At 39.9% G+C, this 19,778-nt stretch overlaps 1 protein-coding gene and 2 long non-coding RNA genes across 3 annotated transcripts; 1 reads left to right on the top strand and 2 right to left on the bottom strand.

The window, feature by feature from the left end:
* Positions 1-294: 294 nt before the first annotated feature.
* On the bottom strand, positions 295-2,296 carry LOC116034335. Its single transcript, XR_004101057.2, has 3 exons — positions 2,145-2,296; positions 712-881; positions 295-480 (listed from the first exon to the last, which is right to left on the bottom strand). It is a non-coding gene; the product is annotated as an uncharacterized LOC116034335 (long non-coding RNA).
* Positions 2,297-11,544: 9,248 nt separating this feature from the next.
* On the bottom strand, positions 11,545-19,444 carry LOC116034312 (nephronectin). Its single transcript, XM_036000601.1, has 7 exons — positions 19,213-19,444; positions 17,907-18,022; positions 16,734-16,826; positions 16,488-16,610; positions 15,716-15,835; positions 13,229-13,363; positions 11,545-12,516 (listed from the first exon to the last, which is right to left on the bottom strand). The coding sequence occupies exons 1-7, from the start codon at positions 19,287-19,289 to the stop codon at positions 12,308-12,310; spliced, it is 873 nt and encodes a 290-aa protein (XP_035856494.1). The 5' UTR covers positions 19,290-19,444; the 3' UTR covers positions 11,545-12,307.
* LOC116034313 lies at positions 12,000-16,339 on the top strand. Its single transcript, XR_004101049.1, has 3 exons — positions 12,000-12,012; positions 13,564-13,572; positions 16,214-16,339. It is a non-coding gene; the product is annotated as an uncharacterized LOC116034313 (long non-coding RNA).
* Positions 19,445-19,778: the final 334 nt, after the last annotated feature.

Below are 19,778 nucleotides of genomic sequence, written 5' to 3'. Positions count from 1 at the left end.
AAAAATTGAGTAAGATGGTATGCAACATATGCACAGACTTGTATGTGTATGTGTCAATATACAGCTACAGCCAGCAGCTGGTTGGCTTAGCTTAGCATATTGACTGGAACAGCAAGCCTGGTTCTGTCTAAAGGTAACAAAATAAACCTACCAGCACCTCTAAAGCTCACTAATTAATACATTTTTGTTTGTTTGTTTACTGTACAAAAACAAAGTTGTGGTTTTACAAAGGCTTATGTGCCAGAATATTTCATTATTTAGGAAGTAACTGCTCCTGACCAAGAAACAGACCTTACTAATAAAAGGTTTAATTTGATAGCGTGTTTTCCAATGGACTGGACATCTTGTGATAGATCATTATTGGAGTGAGAATATATGCTGAGTCATCTGATGCAGCGCTGAAGAATGTAAAGGTCACAGTTTCAAGCAGTATATTTAGTATTTAGCTGGATCTTCTTGCCAAAGGTATTTCCATGACGTCTGGAACAAAAATGAAACATTTCACGGGCAAATAGTATCTACAATGTCCTCGCCAGTCAAGGTGCATAAATTAGTACAGTGTAGTATACAAGGAGACACACTAACTAGTCTTCTTGTTTGTGACCTATTTCAAAACAACAATCATAGCTACAGCAGATGAGGACTAATCACAAATACTTTCAACAAGATCATACAAGAAACCTCTCTCTAGTGTAATGGTTTGCGTCAAACCTGCATCCTGCTAACCAGATCATCAAGCAGATGTTCCCTCTGTAGAACCAGGCTGAGGTCATCATACCTCAGGAGAGAAGGGGGGTCTGTACATCTGGAGCTGGCTGGAGCATTGTAAGCGATAGCCATCATGACATCACCTCTTCCTGGTTTGGCCTCCAAAGACAGATCTGCAGGGCAAAAATAGACCGCTCCTCAAACAAAGCTGATGACTGATTGTTTGCAGTGAAAATGATTATGCTAGTGGATAAACCACAAAGACATTTGAGGTCAAAGATCATAGGGTATAGAGAAGAGCAGTGAATGATTAGAGATTCTATATAACTCAGTTAAAATGCTTATATTACAGATATAACATGATTCTATATAACTGTTAAATTGCTAATATTAGAGATATTTCTATCAAATGTGGGAATCATTATTTAATTGTCTGTATGCGACTAATGAATTGTTGAAGATTTCTGGACAGAGGTTCTGGACATTATATATTACCTTACATGTGTAAGGTTACCTGTAAACCCTAGATTATGCATCATTTGAGTCTTTTCAGCACAATGTAAATTAAGATAACCGCATCGCTCTTGGGATGGCAATGGCTGTCCACCAATTTGGTCCAGACTGAGATATCTCAACAACTATTACTGTAAATGGATTACCACAAAACTCTGTACAGACAGTTGTGGTTCCCAGAGGATGAATTACAATAACTGGTGATCCCTTAATTTTTCAACTAGTGCCATCATTGGGGTCACATTAGTTCGTCCAATACAATACCTTCAAAACAAACTACATTACCATCAGCCTCAGCTGCTCTGTGTGTTTAGTGCTATTTAGCAAATGTGACTTTAGCATCCTAACACACCAAACTAAGCTGGTGAACATGGTTCACCTGCTAAACATTAGCATTGTCATTGTAAGCATGTTGCCATTCATCTTAAATATTTTGATGTATTCTGTGTGCATTGATAGAAACTGTGTGGTTGACTGCCTTGGTTTTAGGTGTTCTTGTTTGCACGTTGATTCGTTTGCATGCTCATTTGAACATATGTGGCGAGAGGTGGGGTTACGGTAGTTTATATAAAAAAAAATAAAAAAAATAAAAAGTGTTGCTCGACAACGCCACCTAGTTTTAGTCAAGACTAGGAACTCTTGATTAAAAATACATAAAATAAAATGGCACAGGTTCTTTTCTACAAGAGAGAGCAGTGTGACCCAAAAGAACAAATGACACAGACAGGTTAAAATACAAGATCATTTATTTTAACACCGTAAATGAGTAAAATCTAAGAACCCTTAAAAAAATAATAAAATAAAAAATAAAATGTCTTAAATTAAGACCCCTATATGAAAACAAAAAGGTGAGGAAGCTCAGCTTGGTTCCCGCATCAGAGTCCATTATGCCAGGTACAGCCGCACCTGGTCGTTGTCTCTACATTCAGCTACAGCTCGTCCTGGTGTCCAGCGGCTCTCTCCAGCCAAAGCCACTTCCCCTGTGTCGTCTCCAGCAGCGGTGCCAAATCAGTGCGTTTTGTTCTTCTTGCCATTCTCATCTCCATCTCCTTCTCCTTCTCCTTCTCCTTTTCCTTTTCCTTTTCCTGTTCATGTTCCTTTTCCTTTTCCTTTTCCTTTTCCTTTTCCTTTTCCTTTTCCTTTTCTTTCTCTCTCCTTCTCGTGATCTCCTTCCCGGCGTGTTTCTCCTGCTGCTCAACTCTCTGCCCACTTCTTAAAACATGGCCTGTTCACTGCCCCACAGGTGACTCAAATTAATGCTAATTAAGCACAGAGGCAAAGGAAGGTGTAGTAACGGCACACAGCAAAAATCAAACACTAAAATAAAAGCCTGCCAGGCCCAAGCAACACAACAAAACAAACCATGCAAACAGAAATTGAATCAATAATTAAAGCACAGCAAATAAATGAACGTGCAAAACAGACAACAAATCAGGAATAAATAAAGCACAGCAAACCAAAACATACTTGCACAAAACTATAACCAAACACAAAAACTCTGCCGTGTGACACATGTATTTGTATACATGAGCTGAAAAATTCAATAAACACATGTTTTAAAAAAGGAGAACAGCTTGGAATCTGGACCAGTCATTTACAGAAAAGAGATGAGGGAAAATGTTTTGGAATACATAGCCTACATTATAATACGACACTAAGTTGGTCCAACTCAATGGGTGGTGAGCTGGTATTTGCTCTACTGTGGTATCATGACACCATATGAAATGAATGTTGCCTCCACATTGCAAATGTGTAGACTGCAAATCACTTGCTAAAAATGTAATATGAGTTCAAACCATTTTCTGAGCCAATGCTTACTTGAACCCATAACAACAGCAGACCACAGAGCTGTAAATGAAGAAAAGCACATACATGGCCAACCTGGTAATTCCCTCCTTACACAGGGGACTCAGGGATAGAAACTGTACCCAGACAGTGTGATGATGTCACCAATCTTTAATTGATCCCTGTGGTTACAGCTGTCATGAGACCAGGACAGATGTGTATGTGTGTGTGTATAACAGGGACAGAGAGGGGGTTAATGTGTTTCATAGGGACTTGAACAGGATGAAACATTTACAGAACAAGCTCACTTAACTGCCCAATCTTATTAGATAATCCTCCATCTAAACTCCCATTCACTTAATTCCTGAGTAAACTAACCGAGGCTTTGCTCATGTATGAACATGGTGTCATGGGTTGCTTTCGGCCAGATAAGTGCACCACCCGTCTCCTCTCGCCACCTCCCCTCCACCCTCAGTTTAAAGACTTGGCCCTTGGGGTGGGGGCCCATCGATCATGACCATTTACAACAGTCTTTCCTCAACACTGCTGCTCAGCCCAGTTAGGTGATCCACCTTCCTTTGACCTGCTTTTTATGAGTTCTGAGGATTCAATTTTTCCTCTTTGTCAGGTGAGAATGCCAATCTCCTTCTCCTCACACTAAAATAAATATTGTCCTTTAGTACAAGGAGAAAGCTCATCAAGTTAACTAAACATAACTTGTCACAAGTCCCCACCATAAACGGACATAATGCATTGTGTTTTGAAATAAGCACAAAGTGATCTCATGTACCACAGTGATAGGAAATTGATTTTCCTAAACCACCTATCTAGAGCTCCATTTACAGTTCCCATATAAAATTCCGAGTATGATTAAATGCACACAGTAACAGTAACACACAATCCTTAAAGGGTCTATCTATATTCATGCTACCAAATTATAATGTCAGTGGTTGACAGCATAAACCATGGATTTATTACACTCAATACAAGTCCTTGGACAATAATAAAGGTTTTATTTACATAACCTTTTTAATGAAACTCGTTGTAACCATTTTGTGTACATACATTCAAACATATGTGGACAGAAATGCCCACTGGTATAGAAGCGTAGCTACTTTTTAAGTAGATACGGAGCACCATCTAGTGGTAAAGAGTGGTCAGTGAAATATTTTGCTGATTTTGGACTGCAGACTTCTAATCTTTAGTGTACAGTATACCAAGTAGCTTTGATAAATGGCACATAACATTTCCACTGCTGGAAATGTCTACACATAAATGTAATTTTGATTAACTTGGTGACATTATCTTAAGAGATAGAAATGTCCTCAAATATCCATTCAACTTCATTAAAAGGTATAAAAATAATTGCAACAAGCATAATGAGACAACTTTAATGCATTACTTATTTAAAGATGCAGTAGGTAAGACTTATAAATCGAACTTTCTGTCATTTTTGCTGAAACTGACCCTACGTTCGAGTAGAACTACAGAATCAGAATCAGAATCAGAATCAGAAAGGGCTTTATTGCCAAGTACGTTGCACATACGAGGAATTTGTCATGGTGTTGTTGGAGCATGTCACACATACAAATATAAGAAGGATAAAAAGAATATAAACAATAATAAGTATAAACATATACACACAGTATGTATTAATAACGATAAAATACATTTATATAAATAGTAAAATAAGTTAAACAGTAGTAAAAAGAAGCAGTTAACTTAAAAAAAAAATCCAGCTCCTCTGGCACCACCTACAGCCTGTAGTGCAATTTGCAAAAATCCACAGCTCCCTGTTCATTTACACCAATCAGGGCCAGGGGGGTGTCTAACTGTGTGTCAATCACTGCTTGAAAAAATTCATTTGATAGTCTCCTCAAAATGACAGATAGTAATGTGTTTGTGCGGATGCATGAGCAAGGTCTTTAAACCAGTATTCTCAGTGATATCCCAGATATATCATGTTGTTTCAGCACTATCTCATCTGACCACATCAGTCAGGAGCAAGCGTCAACCTCTGGGCCTGAAAAGTGAAGCCAATGTGGATGTGCCTCAAATCTGCATTCTTTCTAATAGCCAGCAGGGGGCGACTCCACTGGCTCCAAAAAAAGTCTGATTGTTTAGAAGTCTATATGAAAATGACCATACTTCTCACTTGATTTATTACCTCAGTAAACATTTTCATAATGAGTTTATGGTCTCAGTTGCAAGTTGTAAGTCTTGTTCAATAAAGCATGTTGTTCATTTTATAAGTTAAGGTCCCATTTAGAGCAAAATAGACGATAAAGCAGGGTATGCTACAGGGTGTGACTACCCTGTGATCGACAAGTCTCTACCACGGCGATCTGTCAATCAGGATATAGGCTTAGAAACAAAGAGATGAAAAAGCTAACGAAAATAATGAATGAGTCATATCAATTATATATTTGTATGATAAAGGTGCATTTGATGTCCCTGAATCCTGCTTATGTAGGTCAAAGCTATGTTTTCTGAGCTACACTATCTGTGGTTTGTTTGAATCCATGTCAAAGGGTCATTTATGATAAGCAAGCTGTGGTCTAGTAGAGTTGATGGAGTTCTTCCATCCCCTTCATCCAAAGTGAATCAGAACGTCAACCCCCATGCCTTACTGTCTTTTACTCTTGGCAGTTACATTGTCCCTGTACATCAGGAGGTTAATCAAGCAGGAAATCTGGAGGAGAAATAAGATTAAGTTGATAAAATAGGAAACATACTATATGAACATGTGAGTCGTTGGATTTTCCCTTCTGAATACAGCCCCTGTCTATCTATTATCACATTAAGAGGGAAACTCCATTTCAGACCATGTGCAGAGAGAGAGAGAGTGCACATTTTGTTATTTGCTATTCAATTTTTTTAAACTGACACAGCTGCAACGCTCCCCATAATTACATCCGTATATCCTAAGAGGTTTGTGAACCCTTAATGTTTTGGGGATCCGATCCACATAATGAGGCGTTAATCGCCTTGAGTTCATCATTCAGGATCTTGGTACAGTAGTTTTGAATCTCTATACCACAAAAAAGGTCATAATCTCTTGTCAGTCTGGAGTGTCCTTGGGAGTCATAGAGCACATACGATCTGATCAGTTGTAAAAATCTTGGAGAAAATGCAAATGTAGAAAACATTCTCCTCTACTCCTTTGTTGGCTTTATACTCTTCTATCTGGATGTAGTTTGTATATTACTGTGTGTATACTTACTCACATCACTTTTCAGTTATCTTTATGAGTTAAAAATGTTGGTGTTAAAGAACAAAAATCATATAAGACAAACAAGTAAGTTGTCTTGTTCACTTGCATCATATTTTCCCAGGTTAAGTTTCTGTTTTCCAGGCAAGATGTTTTGTTGGATTTCCAAAATCCAATGATTCCAACTAGCCCCAACACCTCTTCGGGTCTGATTTGTGTTGGATTGGCAGTCTGTGTGTAAGTGTGTATAATTAGTAAGATACAATATTATTCAATAAAAATATGCTATACCCAGACCCCTTTTTCTTTTCCAGCTTGCTGCTAATGGTTTAAGACTTTACACCCTTATTATGTGGAATAAAGTACTTTTTTTTAATGTATACATGTTCATATTTCTCAGTTGGATGCTAAAGTTAAGGTTAATAATCATATACGTAATGAATATAGCGATCAAGGATTGCACGTGTGTTTTTTTTCAAATATTTTCACCTTTACTTATGTGTTTCAGAACCTAGACTAGTTTCTGCTGAAGCGTAGCACATCTTTTGCTTGTCCATGAGATGTCAGTGTTGCACTGCAGACAGTTATCATCCCTCAAGAAGTTGTGTGAAAGTAGCCTTTGGAAGTCTCTTGGCAGCACCTGACTCAGAGCTAAACACTGGTACTATTGGATGGAAAATCAGACTCTCTATTTAAACTTTTCCGTTAAAATATAAGAATTTCTTTTCGAGAACATTTTTAAACTGAAATGGTTTACCAGTAATTCCTGGAGCTAACATGGAGGCAAGTGTTGATTTCTATGGTGCCAAAATAGACAGAGTAAAGCCTAAAGTAAAACAATATCTCAACCAATGGTTCATAACATCTCAGCGATGGGACAGGCTGCCAGCAGTGGTTGCTGTGTGGTCAGGTTGAGGTGAGGTTTTGGGGTTGTCGGTTCTTCCTCAAGTTTACCTTAAGTGGAAATTGAGGTTCGGTTTGGCCTGGCTCGTGTTGGTTTAGAAATGGAGCGGGAAATGGAGGAATTTTCTTGGGCAACACACTCTTTGTTTGCATTGTCAAAAGATAGATAGGACAACAATCAACAGAACATAAACATATGTTTGTGTCTAAATTGTATGTCTTGCTCCTGTTCTGCCCTGTCAGAGCAGTTAAGTTGGACATCAAATCAAGCATATGAACATGCGATTTTAGCACTATAGTAATACAACAATTCCACTCATTGTTAGTAGTCTTTAGCGGAACACACTGTTTTCATTTCTCAGTTCCTCATGGGCAGGGTGGGGTGGCGGCAAGGCAGGGTGAATGGGAAGGTATTACACAGCATGACTACAGTCTGTCTCTGTGTCTACGTCTATGTTCCCCGACTACTGCCCTTATGAGCTCACCGGCCACTGACAGGGAATTGGCTGCTGTCTGCTCACACTGAGTGATTCCCCAGTGGGTCAACCTGCCAAGCAGCAAGCTTGCCAGCAACCCTCTCATACATTCCTTAACAGAGTAGCTGCTGCCAGCTCGGCGAGTCTGGGTGGGTGCCACCCAGTGCTTCCTTAGCTGCCCCAGACACCTGAACTAGCACAGGAGTGGAGTCAGAGAGAGAAACAGGGATAGCTGGAAGGGTGCACGGTGGGAGTGAGAGCTATGTTAAATAGCCAGCAAAGCTGTCGTGGCCTTTTCCACAACGATTCCACTGTTTCAGCTTCAAGTTCAGCACTAATTAAAAATGTGCCCATCCCTCTTCTTGCCTGAACATTCCTTACACACCTTCATATATGCACACATGCATTCAGACACATGCTCTCTCTCTCAAATATATACAAATTCCTGCCATCCAACTCCTGTCCATAACTCCAAAGTTGCCCTCTCTAGCATGTTCAGTTACTGATCACCCTTTGATGAGAACACAATTTAACACCTTTGTACTATTCCCCGATTTAAACCGCTGCAATTTTTGTTGGCCACTTGGGGGCAGCAGAACAAGATGTCAACACACCACCTTGTGAAGTTGTTATGGTGAACAAGTTATCCACCAACTGCTAATTTACACATTCAGCTAATATGGAGCAACATTAGCATTTCTTTATCTGTGTTTCTGGCCATCTGATGAATGTAAGTCCAATATTCACTCTCTTTTTAGCTCTGTTTTTGGTCTTCACCAACTCCTGAGGAAAATGTCTGGCTCTTTAGCTGCTAAAAGCGCCGCTATGTTCAATAGTACAGCTCAACGGACAGCGGTGCATCTTTCAAATAAGCAAAAAAGTAGGCAAACCTCTAAAAACTCCTCTGTCGAGACACCAAAACTAGCCCCAAAAAGTGTTAGTTGTAGTCCATATAAAGTCAGAAAACAGTAAAAATGCATTTTCACAGGTGACATCTTCAAATTGTTCGCTTTGTCCGACCAACAGCCCAAAATTCCAAGATATTCTGTAGAAAAGCAACAAATCCTCCCATCCGATAAGATGGAACCTTGAAATGTTTGGCAATTAATCAATTATCAAAATTGTTGACAAATCGACTAATCATGACTTTCCACATGAACAGGAAGCAATCTCTTCTCTCCGTACTTTGGAGGACACACATGTTGTAAAAGAACAGAAATATATTGCTTTTCTCTGTGGTTGGGCTCTAATTGCTCCACAAAAGAATAATGAAGTGTGTTGGCTTCCAAGAGAAACCTTTGGGCTCAGCCACTTCCCTTCACCTTCTCCAGAGTGGGCATTCCTATATAGATTAGCTAGAAATCTTTCCTGTTCTATCAAGGATAATCCGCCGAACAAGGCTGCTCGGCTCTCATATTAAGAATGATTTAGGCACAGTGAATTCCGGTCAGGTCTAGGCTCCACTTTCATGTTGTGATGTGGCTGTTCCAATTGTTATACGTACCTTGTGGAGAGAATAGGAGCAGACAGAAGAAAAGAGAAGAAACAGAGTTCAAAGTCATTGTGTGAATTTGAAACATGAATTAAGGTCACTGATTTACACGACAGCTCAGTCTATTTGAAAGAAAGTGTGTGTGTGCTTGACCAAGGGTGTCTGGGAGTTAACTTCTTAAGACGTTTGAGGTCTTTCAGATACTTCCACATCAGGTTTTCCTTCAGCCTCACACACGCTACCCACCGCATAGTAGAACATTCATCGGGAGTGTATTAGTATGAATGAAAATTACAAGGAAGCACAGCTTTTTTTCCTCCCAAGGTCACACAGAAGAGAGTGACTCACATGTATTTACTCCGCATAATGTGATTTAAAAGTGACTGAGAGGACAGTGCTGCCTTAACGATAACAGGAAGCTTTAATTATCCCCGTGGCAAAATTGTGCATAGTGAGTTAGTTAAGCTGCTGTGATGTGATTCTATTTTCATTTCTAAACTGAAACAAATTAACCTTGTTCATTTCTTTTTGGCACAGATTCATGAATATGGGGAATGATTTGGCAACAGAACCAATAAGATCAGCTTTATTTAGTTCAGCTCATTTTAGTCGAATTCAATAGTGTATAAAAGAAATCGTGGAGGATTGCTGTAGGCAGTGAGCTGTCACACTCCCTCTACTCTATTGCAGATTTTGTAGTCAAAGGCAAGCAAGAGAAAATGGATCCCTAACAAGATTTATAATTTTACGCCAAGGGTTCAAGCTTTGGCTCATTCCCCGTGAGTGGGATTGGTCAGCATTTATAATTTTAATTCATTCATAGAAACACTGCACTGTGCCTCTCCTTATAGTGACTGTGTGTCAGAGGAGATGTGGGTCCAATAGGAACATAATACCAGAATTAGCCGTGGAAAAGCCTTCTCTGATGGAGCACGGGGAGAAAAGACTGGCTTATTTCAAGCGAAAGTGAAAAGGACAGTATGGGCAAGACAGGGGTTTTAGTGGTTTTACAGTTCAGTGGTGGTGTTTGAAAGCAAGGTCGTTCAGCAACGTGGGTGGTACGGTTTTTCCTAGCATCTCTGCTATTGTATTGTCATTGGCTCTATGCACTTGTCAGCATCATTGCTCACTTTCTCAGGATAAATGTTGATTTTGCTTTATATAAGGAAAGCCTAGGCAGCAGCGCTTTGATTCGTGAAATTGCCATGGCCTCAGTGTGAGAGCTTGTGTCACTGCAGATGTCCAAATTCCTCTGCCATGTTTATTATTTTCTTTTGTTTTGCGAAGGCCAATCTGCAGGGCTCTAGCGCCACTGTTCCTGTAGCTACTCCTCCATGCAAAATCTTGTCGTGTAAACAGAGAACCTGAAAATAACAAGCACAAGAAAAGGGAAAATTTCCACCCCGGCGTCGCCCTCCTTCTTCTCCCTCCTCGCCCCTTTCAGTGTACCCACCACTTGTTGTCCTTTATCTGTGGCCTAAGTGCTTTGGCATTAAATCTTATTATTTTTTGGTAAATAAACCAGTTTCTGGTAGGAATTACACACAACTTGGTGTGAGGTCCTTTTCAGAAAGGGGCCTGGATCCTTTTATCTAAAATGTTTTCTATTTCTGCTTTTGTAAGACACTTTTGACTGCTTTGAAAGAGAGAAACAAGGTTTTTCTTGCGTTTCTGGGGGTGAGGTTGGGGATTTTTCTCAGCATTGTGGTGAGATTTATTCGAAGAGGCTGCATTTTTTTCTGATTTCCCTCTTTGTTCTCTCTAAGTAGTTCCAGGTCCCCCCTCAGAGAGTGTGTGTGTGTGTGTGTGTGTGTGTGTGTGTGTGTGTGTGTGTGTGTGTGTGTAAACGTGCACAAAGCTCTGTGATTTCGCACATGGGTGTATGTGTGTGTGTGTGTGTGTGTGTGTGTGTGTGTGTAGCACATGTGTGAATATGTGTGCGCGAGGGTGAGGCGGGAACTTGGTGTGACACCTGCTGTTGGGATGAATAGGGTCAGTGGCAGGGCCCTTCAGCAGGCAGCAGCTGCTTGTTCTCACTGCGACTCTCTCTCAGGACTACAACTGAGGCCCTGACACACCACATAGTGCCCCCTACCACCACCTCCTATCATTACAGTTATTATCTTCAAGTATTGCAAGTATTGGACGGAAACGTGAAATTGACCTGAGGAAAACATCAAAAAACAAACTTCAATATCCATTCTTGCGCTCTCTGAATGCAGGAAGAGGTTTCCAGACAGCTGCTGACAGACAAAGATTCTTGGTATTTGGTTGGTCTGACCTGTCTATGCTCTCTTGCTGTGTGGTAGTCTGCCCTGCATGTGACTTGGTAGGTCTGAAAACATTCCCTGTGGCATAACAGAGGAAGAGGGCAGAAGATAAACAGCGAGGTATGAAAACATCAGTCTGCGTTTTAGCAAGGTTTCAAATGCCTCAAATTTGTCATCTTTCCTTGATACATTTTTAATTTGAAATTCAGAAAAACTGCATCATAATAACCCTTTACAGACACAACATATGGTAGATGTACAAATAACAGTTAATATCCTTTCAAAGCATTTTGTTTTAGCCACATTCTTCAGAGTTCAGCGTAAAGGCAGCAGAGGTGTAGCATGTTCTCTTATCTATCCACCAGAGGTCAGCCTTTTATTATCAAATTCTGATGAAGTCTCACAAAACTGCTTTTTTTCATGAAGAAAACTTAATGGAATATTTATTAAATTGCTAATGTTTCATAAGCAATGTTTGCAATTTTAAAGTTTTCAAAGTAGGTCCCACACGCACTAACAGGGCTGGCATTTCGGAGACACTGGTGATGTCAACGCAAGGAAAACCCTCCTGTCATCACAGTCCATTTGGGGCTGAAGCGCACACAAGCAAAGTAGAGAGTGTGGTCCTGTTGTGGTGCATTTCTTAAATGAAGGGTTCCTTCAACAGACATCAAACAAGCAGCTAATGGTGCTGGGGGTATTCCAGGTTTTTGCTTTGCTGACTGGGAAGAGAAATAACAGCCTTAATAATAATTACAACAACAAAAAAGGTTTACAGTTGTGCTGAAATTAATATTACTTAACAAAATACTTTGTTCTGAGAGTGTTGAAAACATCCTCACATCTGTTAACCACTGTTTTAACCTGAACATCTCTTTAATTTCCCTCTGATGTTGCATGCCCCTTTTCGTTTGAGCCATGTAGGCTACGTAGGTTTAAAGAAGTAGCTCTAAGATGAAGGACTTATGGGCTTGGTCCTTTTGGAGAGTTTGTAGTTGAAGTACATGGCAGCCTTGGACTGTGGGGCTCTCCTGGGCCAGCAGGTGCGTCCGTTGCCAAAGTAGTCCTCCGAACACTGACAGGTGTAGGAACCATCTGTGTTTACGCACTGAGCATGGCGACTGCACCGGTGGGACCCGGTTAAACATTCATCCTTATCTGTGGAATGGAGGAGAGGGAGATGTTTATAGATGACGAATGCTTGTCAGATATTAAATAATTTATTATCAGAGTGAGGCTGCTTCATAGCTAAGTCATATTAGATCTGCATGGATAGAGCAAAGGGTTTCGAGAATATCTGTTTCAGACCTGCTCGAGAGATAATTTTGCAATGCTCATCACATGGATGAAAACAAAAACAGCTCGTGGGTGAGCCCACAGCTGAGTGGGTGAGCTATGAGTGCTCATTAAATAAACATGGTCTCTGGATCGTCTACTGCCAAAGCACATCTTCACATGATCCCTCTCTCTGCCAAATAACACAGATGAGGAGAACATGTGGAGTTGTGCTGTGATCCATTGAGTCATTTACAGGATTGGACATGGAAGCGATCTGAATGTGGCTTAAAACATTTTTATACACTGTGGCCGAGTGGTCTAAGAAGCACAAGACGTCGGTTTTACATCCCTGGTTCGATTCTTTTGGGGTCTTCTGTTGCATGATATCCCCTTACTCCTCTCCCCATGTTTCCAAATGTTGAAAAGAAAACCTCACACATACCTCAACATTCAAGCACATCCTCACACCACCACATCACTTTTTTATGAGATTTCATGAGAAACAAGACCATCTGCTTAACAACAATTGAAACTACTGGATATTTAAGTGCTCAAAATCGCAATAAATCATTAACTTTGTTTGAGACCACACCTCGACATTGCACGGAGTCCTGGAGCATCCCCCTCACAAAGCCATCTTGGCACACACAGACAAAGCTGCCGAAAGTGTTCTTGCAGGTCTGCCGTAGTGGACACACATCAGCATCCTGCCAACACTCATCAACATCTGCAACACAAACGTGTGTCAAACACCAGCAACACATTTGGCTAATTTCATTGCACAACAGACCACATTGTTGGCCTTCCTGTCTGCACAACACAGCTTAAATGTTTCTTGTCTTTGCCAAAAACAATAATTACCTTCAAAAAGACACGAGAGGCACAAATGAGTACCTTGGCCTTGCAATCACCTCTTTTGTACTGAAGCTTTGAAAGGTGCACTGTTGTTCAAAAACAAGGAATGACCTAAAATACTAAAATGTTTCACTTCAGGTGTGCAGAATAAAGTCCTTTATGGCAATTTCTGGATATCATCTACTATTATCACACACAAATAAAAGGTTCTCTAAATGTATCACAGGTCAGTTGTGACTTTAGATTGAGTAACAAGTTTATTATAGACACACCCAGCTACATCTATCTTTTTTAAGATTTCTATTGAAACTTTATTTTACCGGATAGTGTCTTTTCTTACCTGTCAAAAATGGCAACAGATTAATAAGAAAATCAGATGAAAAATGTGACAGAAAATACCTATATCTAAAAATGTCTCAACTCAGTGTATCCTACCTTCCTTACCAAACAGCTGTAAGTTTGATTATTGACGTAAGAACCCAGAAAAATACAAACTGTACTGCTCCATGAACAGTACCTTGTATACTTGTTACACACTACTTTAAACACAGCTGTGCATCGGTGAGACAAAAGCTAGGATTTCTCTCTGTCTTGGACGTTAAATGGTTCCCACCAAAGGCTCTCCCACAATGTGAAAAGGTCTTAACAGCCGTGAGAGAGACTGCTGAAGGCTGGCTTCATTACAGGACAGGAGGTGTCAGCTGCTTAGGTATCGAGGGGGACTTCAGTCATAAAGCGGTTGGACACTGAGGACAGAGTCCAGGGTATGTTTTCCTTGACATCAGGTAATTAAAGGCTTTTTACCATTGAGTGGACAGACCCAGTGGAAAGGTGCCACTGGTAAGTTTGCTGTGGGTAGTTGACAGAATGTGCATGGGAAGCTGTGTGCATCACCTGCTCTACAAATAAAGCCAAATAGAAACGATCTGGCAAAGCACAATGGTGACAACAAAAACCAGTGTTAAGGAATGTTGCTACAGTGATTCTTTAGATCACTGTTGTTGGAACTTTCCCAGAGGACCGTAAACCTTTTTTCGAAACTCAAAAACGTAAACTGCATTTTGATGAATTAGGAACAAAATTCTTGCGTCATAGCTCCCTCAACCCTGGTGGTGGTACTTGGCCAAGGAACTATAGAAGTGGGGTTTGCCAACCCAGTATCAAGGTCAACCACATGCTCGATGGTGTTTTAAGCCCCCTACGTCGACTTCAAGGCACCTAACCCTAACCTTAACCCTAACCCTAACCCTAACAATTGCCTAATCCTAGTGCCTTCCAGGCAGCGCTGCCTAGAAGACAACGTTGCGGGCTTAAAACACCCAACTAAACATTTTTTAATTTAATTTTGACTGTATTTTAAAACAGCCAGCCTTTCTAGCTCTTTGCTTTAATATAGTTGAGATTTACCATTATGGAGCCACAGAGAAGGTTTTATGATTATCTTTGTTTATCCTGCAAGAACTGAAACTGTTATATTGTACATACTTTTAATAGTATTTTTATTGTAATTTTTGTATTCTATATTTATGTTTCTTGACTTTTGCAGTACTTTACTTATTTTTTATGTCCTCCCAAAATATGTATTGCCCACCAAGGCAAATTCCTCATATGTGTACACCTACTTAGCAATAAACCTGGTTTTGATTCTTTTATTATATGATATTTTTGGCCACTTGTAACCACTGTAAGCAAAATGACATATTATCACCCTTTAAGGTAAAATGGTGAACTTGTTAGCACTTACCTATTTACTCATCCAGCAGATATGGAGCAACATTAGCATTCACTTGGAGTCGTGTTTGTGGCCACCTGATAGATGTAAGTCCAATATTCATTCTCATTTTTGGTCTCCGCCAACTCCTGAGATGAATTATCTTACTATTGCTGGTAAATGCTACGCTATGTTCACAGTCGCTAACTTTGTCTGTCTGCATTATGGTCCTGGGTAGGTATGCAATGGGTAGTTAGAGTTTATCGTTAGAAAAAAGGGAAAGAGGGCTGATGAGAGCGGTGAGAGAGAACCAAAACAGAAAAGTTGTGGGCCGCAAAACCAAAACAACTTTCTGAAAGATGCTAAATGCCCCTGGAGCATCTGTATGGGTTTATCAATACTAGCTGAAAATGATTTTACTATCACGTTAACATGAACCTGGAAAGCACTAAATCAAAACAAGTGAGATGTGTTGTAGTGATAAGCTGAGGGGTGTTTCTGAAGAAGCATTACCTTCACAGGTCTTGTTGTCAGCGGCCAGGTGGAGGCCGGGGGGACACAGACAGCGCACTGCTCCCCCTCTCTCCATCTGGCAACCAAACTGGCAGCGCAGGGAGAAACATGCGGCCTCTCCTGGAAGACAGACAGGGAAACACTGGCTGAGGATCGGTCAGAGAAATGGGCCACTGGATCACCACTGAGAGGACACACACACACCCACACACACACACACACACACACACACACACACACACACAGCTCAATGGGACTGGTGATGAAGCCATAAACATAAATGGTGACCAGACACTACTTAAAAACAATAATAAGCATCTTACATAAATCACTTATTTATATTTTGTGCCTTTTAAACTCCCTATCACCACTTAACTTTGTTATGATATCACTTTCTATAATATAAACTGTGAATTTCTGTCATAAACATTTATGTTAGTCTAAAAAGGTTGAAAACTGAACCTCAGATACTTTAAACTCCTATTATGGTATAAAGAGCCATCAACCTGCTGGGGACTGCAGATGAAAATTAGCCTGCATGGCTATATCTGGCACATTTACATGTTGGACTCTGTGCTCATGTTGATTTATGTGCGTTGTCCCTTTAAAATAAAGAAATCTAAATACAAAATAAATAAAAAAGATGGCAGATGGCTTTTTGTGTAAAACTGATCCAATATCATAAATATCACCTGTCAGTTTACAGATTTTCATAATTTGGGTTTTAGATACTGGTGTTTCAAATGTTCTGTTTGAACAGGAAATTACTCACTGGTGCAGGTGTATCCATCTGCACTGAGTGTGTATCCAGGTTCACAGTAACAGCGATAGCTACCGTGTGTATTCATGCAGCGCTGGGAACACGGTCTCTCCAGGAAACCGCACTCATTCACATCTGGAGTCAATATGAAACATTATTCGAGCAGCAGATAGAAATCCTTGCAGTAAATGATGCATGAGAATGGGTTAAGAAATTAGAGAAATAAGACTGACAATGATTTTATGCATCAAACTCTACCTTCATCACACTGAGGTCCTTCATACCCTGGGGAGCATAAACACTTGTCTGGTCCCACACATTTTCCATTTACACACAACTTCTTGCACACAGCTGTGGAGGATGACAGACACAGTGTAAACCAAATCATGCTAACATCACTTGGACCCCCTTGAAAACAAGATGGTTTATCTCAAGGGGCTATCCTTCAATACATTTCTTCAATCACTAACATCTCTACGCTGGTATATGATAAGATCCATCATTAAAGTACAGGTTACAGTATACCACCAATATGTAAGAAATTAAAGCAACATTAATTTACTTTTTGTCCATTAGAGGGCATCAGAAAAAAACTGTAAATACATTAACATGTATCGTGTTATAAAGTTGATATTGCGATCTTGTTAGCAAACAGATGCCTATTTATACATCCAGCAGATATGGAGCAACATTAGCATACATTTTTGAGTCATGTTTAATGATGCCTAGCGAATGTAAGTCCAATATTAACTCTCGTCTTACCCCTGTTTTGGTCTCCACCAACTCCTGAGGGAAATACTGATCATTTTGCTGCTAAAAGCTGCACTGTGTTCACCAGCTAGTCGCAAACTTTGTCTATCTGTCGTTTGGTGCTGAGCAGCTAGAGTACAGTGGCTTATTAGAGATTGTTCGCTGGAAACAGCTGCTTTCTGTGGCTTGAAACAATGAGAGCATTGAAAGGCAACGAAAACAATGAAGTTGTGCTCCGTAAAACCAAAACAATGAGCAGAAAGATGCTAAAATGATCCGTAAAGCTGAAGGGAACTGCAGAGTTGGATGTTGAATCTCTGCAATTTGTTAATACGAGCAACACCTTTCACATTAAAAGATACATTATTTCCTTCTAAAGTGGCATAACATGTAAAAACATAAGTTAAGCACAAGTACCTCAAAACGGTACTTAACTATTTGAGTAAATTTACTTATTTACTTTCCACCACTGATTATTCTAATGCTGATATGTCAGTATAGAAGAAAAACAGGTAAAATATGTGGACAAATGATAAGAAAAGAACCAGAAATGCAAGAATCACAGCTTCCTCACACTTATTTTCTATTTGTTGTTTTGCTGGGATGCCGAACTGATAACTTGTGAACTGTGGGTAATGTGTCATTGTACTTGCGCTGTCACTGAATTGCAGAATGACTTACGCTGACAAATGCCTTTAACATTCCTCCATCCTAAACAACAGGAAGTAGTCTGACCATAGCGGCAGAGTCCTGGCTGTGCGCGACCCCCAGTGTGCTCCAGCAAATCCTCCACTGACCTGTGGAGGCTGGGACAAAAGGTTATCAGATCATCAAGCATTGTCAAGCCTTCAGGACTTCAATTTCAGCACAGAACTCACACAGACTGATGTCCTGAAAGAATGGGATACACTTCAGTATTAGAAAAGCACAGAGATAGGCTATTCGTCTGCCCTGAACATACTTTTAATAAAGGTTTTTAATGCAAGCACTTGTGAAACGGAAAACAGTATTGGACAACAAATTGAATGATAGGGCTCACAAATCCGAAAAATGAGACACTTTAAACAGTGGTTTAGACCAATTATGTCCCAAACATGAATTAGTAACAAGGAAACTGTATTCACAAAAGTATAGACTAACTGTCAAAATACTTACATTGTCCATGCCAGAAAAGAAACAAATGATCACAGGTGAGAGAGCAACATTAAGTCTCCAAAGGAAATACAACACAGTAATTAATCTAGTAAACATACACAAGTCCAAAATCACTCCCTCGTTCGCCACTTCCTACATAATAAACATTTTGCAGTTTACTCTATTGTGAGCAGTAAATTGAGATTTCAAAACACTTATTAATCATTGTCATTTTGCATCATTACCGCCAGGTTCTTATAATACATCTATTGTCACATAACGGTAATTTTCACATCTATATAATGTGATGCCATGGACAATACTTTTTCAGACAATAAATATGTAAAAAAAAAACAGTCGACAAAACTAAAGAAAAACATGATCAAGAATAAATCTAGTCTAGACTGAAAAGTCACTAAATTACAATCCCATATTCAGATAAATATCTCATGCATTTGTATAGCTTACCAGATCTTTTGAACACACTAGAACCCATTTACTGCAGCTGTACACTGTAACTACTTATGAAACACCTTCTTCATTCCCAAGCATTCACCAGAAAAGACCTTAAATTCTGAGCAGTAATCAATTTTTTTTCCTTTATTAAAATCTGCTGTCATAAACAAAAGTGCAAGGCCTACAGAACCACAGAACAAGCTTCATTCATAGCTCTGCTGTTAAATCTCCTCACACCCACACTGCAATAAGAGGCTATTAAATGATTAGACACAGGCCAAGAAGGTTAATTTTACCCCAAACAGTGTGTATGAGAAAGACCTTCCTGTTTTTTGAAGAAGTTGACTAAAATGCACAGATTCTTGTTGTCCTGATAGTTTTATAAACTCTTTCTTACCTGTCCTGATGACCAGCGACGCAGAGCGTAACAAAATGCAGCATCACCACAAAGACCCTTCGGCTTATTTCAATCATTTTCTTCCACTGCAGTCTCTATTATAACCCTTTATGTTCATATTAGCTACATCTATCCTGCGAAACCTTCTCTCTGTCAAACAAGACACTTGTTCTGTGTTGTGTGTGTGTTTAAGAGGCAATTGTAGAAGTGTCTTCTGTGCCAAAGGGCTTTGTGTTTGTTTGTGTGTGTGTGTGTGTGTGTGTGTGTGTGTGTGTGTGTGTGTGTTTAAGGAGTGGAGGGTGGGGGTTGGGGGCAATTGGTGTAATTGCAGGGTGCAGGTGTGACAGCTCACCTGTGTGCAAAAACAGAGGGACAGACAAAGAGAGGCAGGGAGAAAAAAAGAGGAAGACAGATGAAGAATGGAGCTAGGGGAATGCAAAAATACTGGAAAAAATATATTAGTTGGCAAAACAATATCCAATCAATGTCCAATTACTACCTTGTTCTGGTCTGTATCATACAGTCTTCATCTTCAGATGCTTTTAGGACTTCTCATTCATGTTCAT

The sequence above is a fragment of the Sander lucioperca genome, chromosome 4 (genome assembly GCF_008315115.2).
Source record: "Sander lucioperca isolate FBNREF2018 chromosome 4, SLUC_FBN_1.2, whole genome shotgun sequence".
NCBI classification, from domain to species: domain Eukaryota; kingdom Metazoa; phylum Chordata; class Actinopteri; order Perciformes; family Percidae; genus Sander; species Sander lucioperca.
The sequence above is the reverse complement of the archived record's forward strand: the minus strand, read 5'-3'. Positions and strand labels throughout refer to the sequence as shown.

Excerpts from the sequence above, each read along its gene's own strand:
- LOC116034312 (XM_036000601.1), bottom strand. The coding sequence starts at position 19,289 with ATGATTGAAATAAGCCGAAGGGTCTTTGTGGTGATGCTGCATTTTGTT. Across the intron at positions 13,364-15,715 it reads TGACAACAAGACCTGTGAAG|ATGTTGATGAGTGTTGGCAG; the intron begins GTAATGCTTCTT and ends TTTGTGTTGCAG. Across the intron at positions 12,517-13,228 it reads GGACTCCGTGCAATGTCGAG|ATAAGGATGAATGTTTAACC; the intron begins GTGTGGTCTCAA and ends TCCATTCCACAG.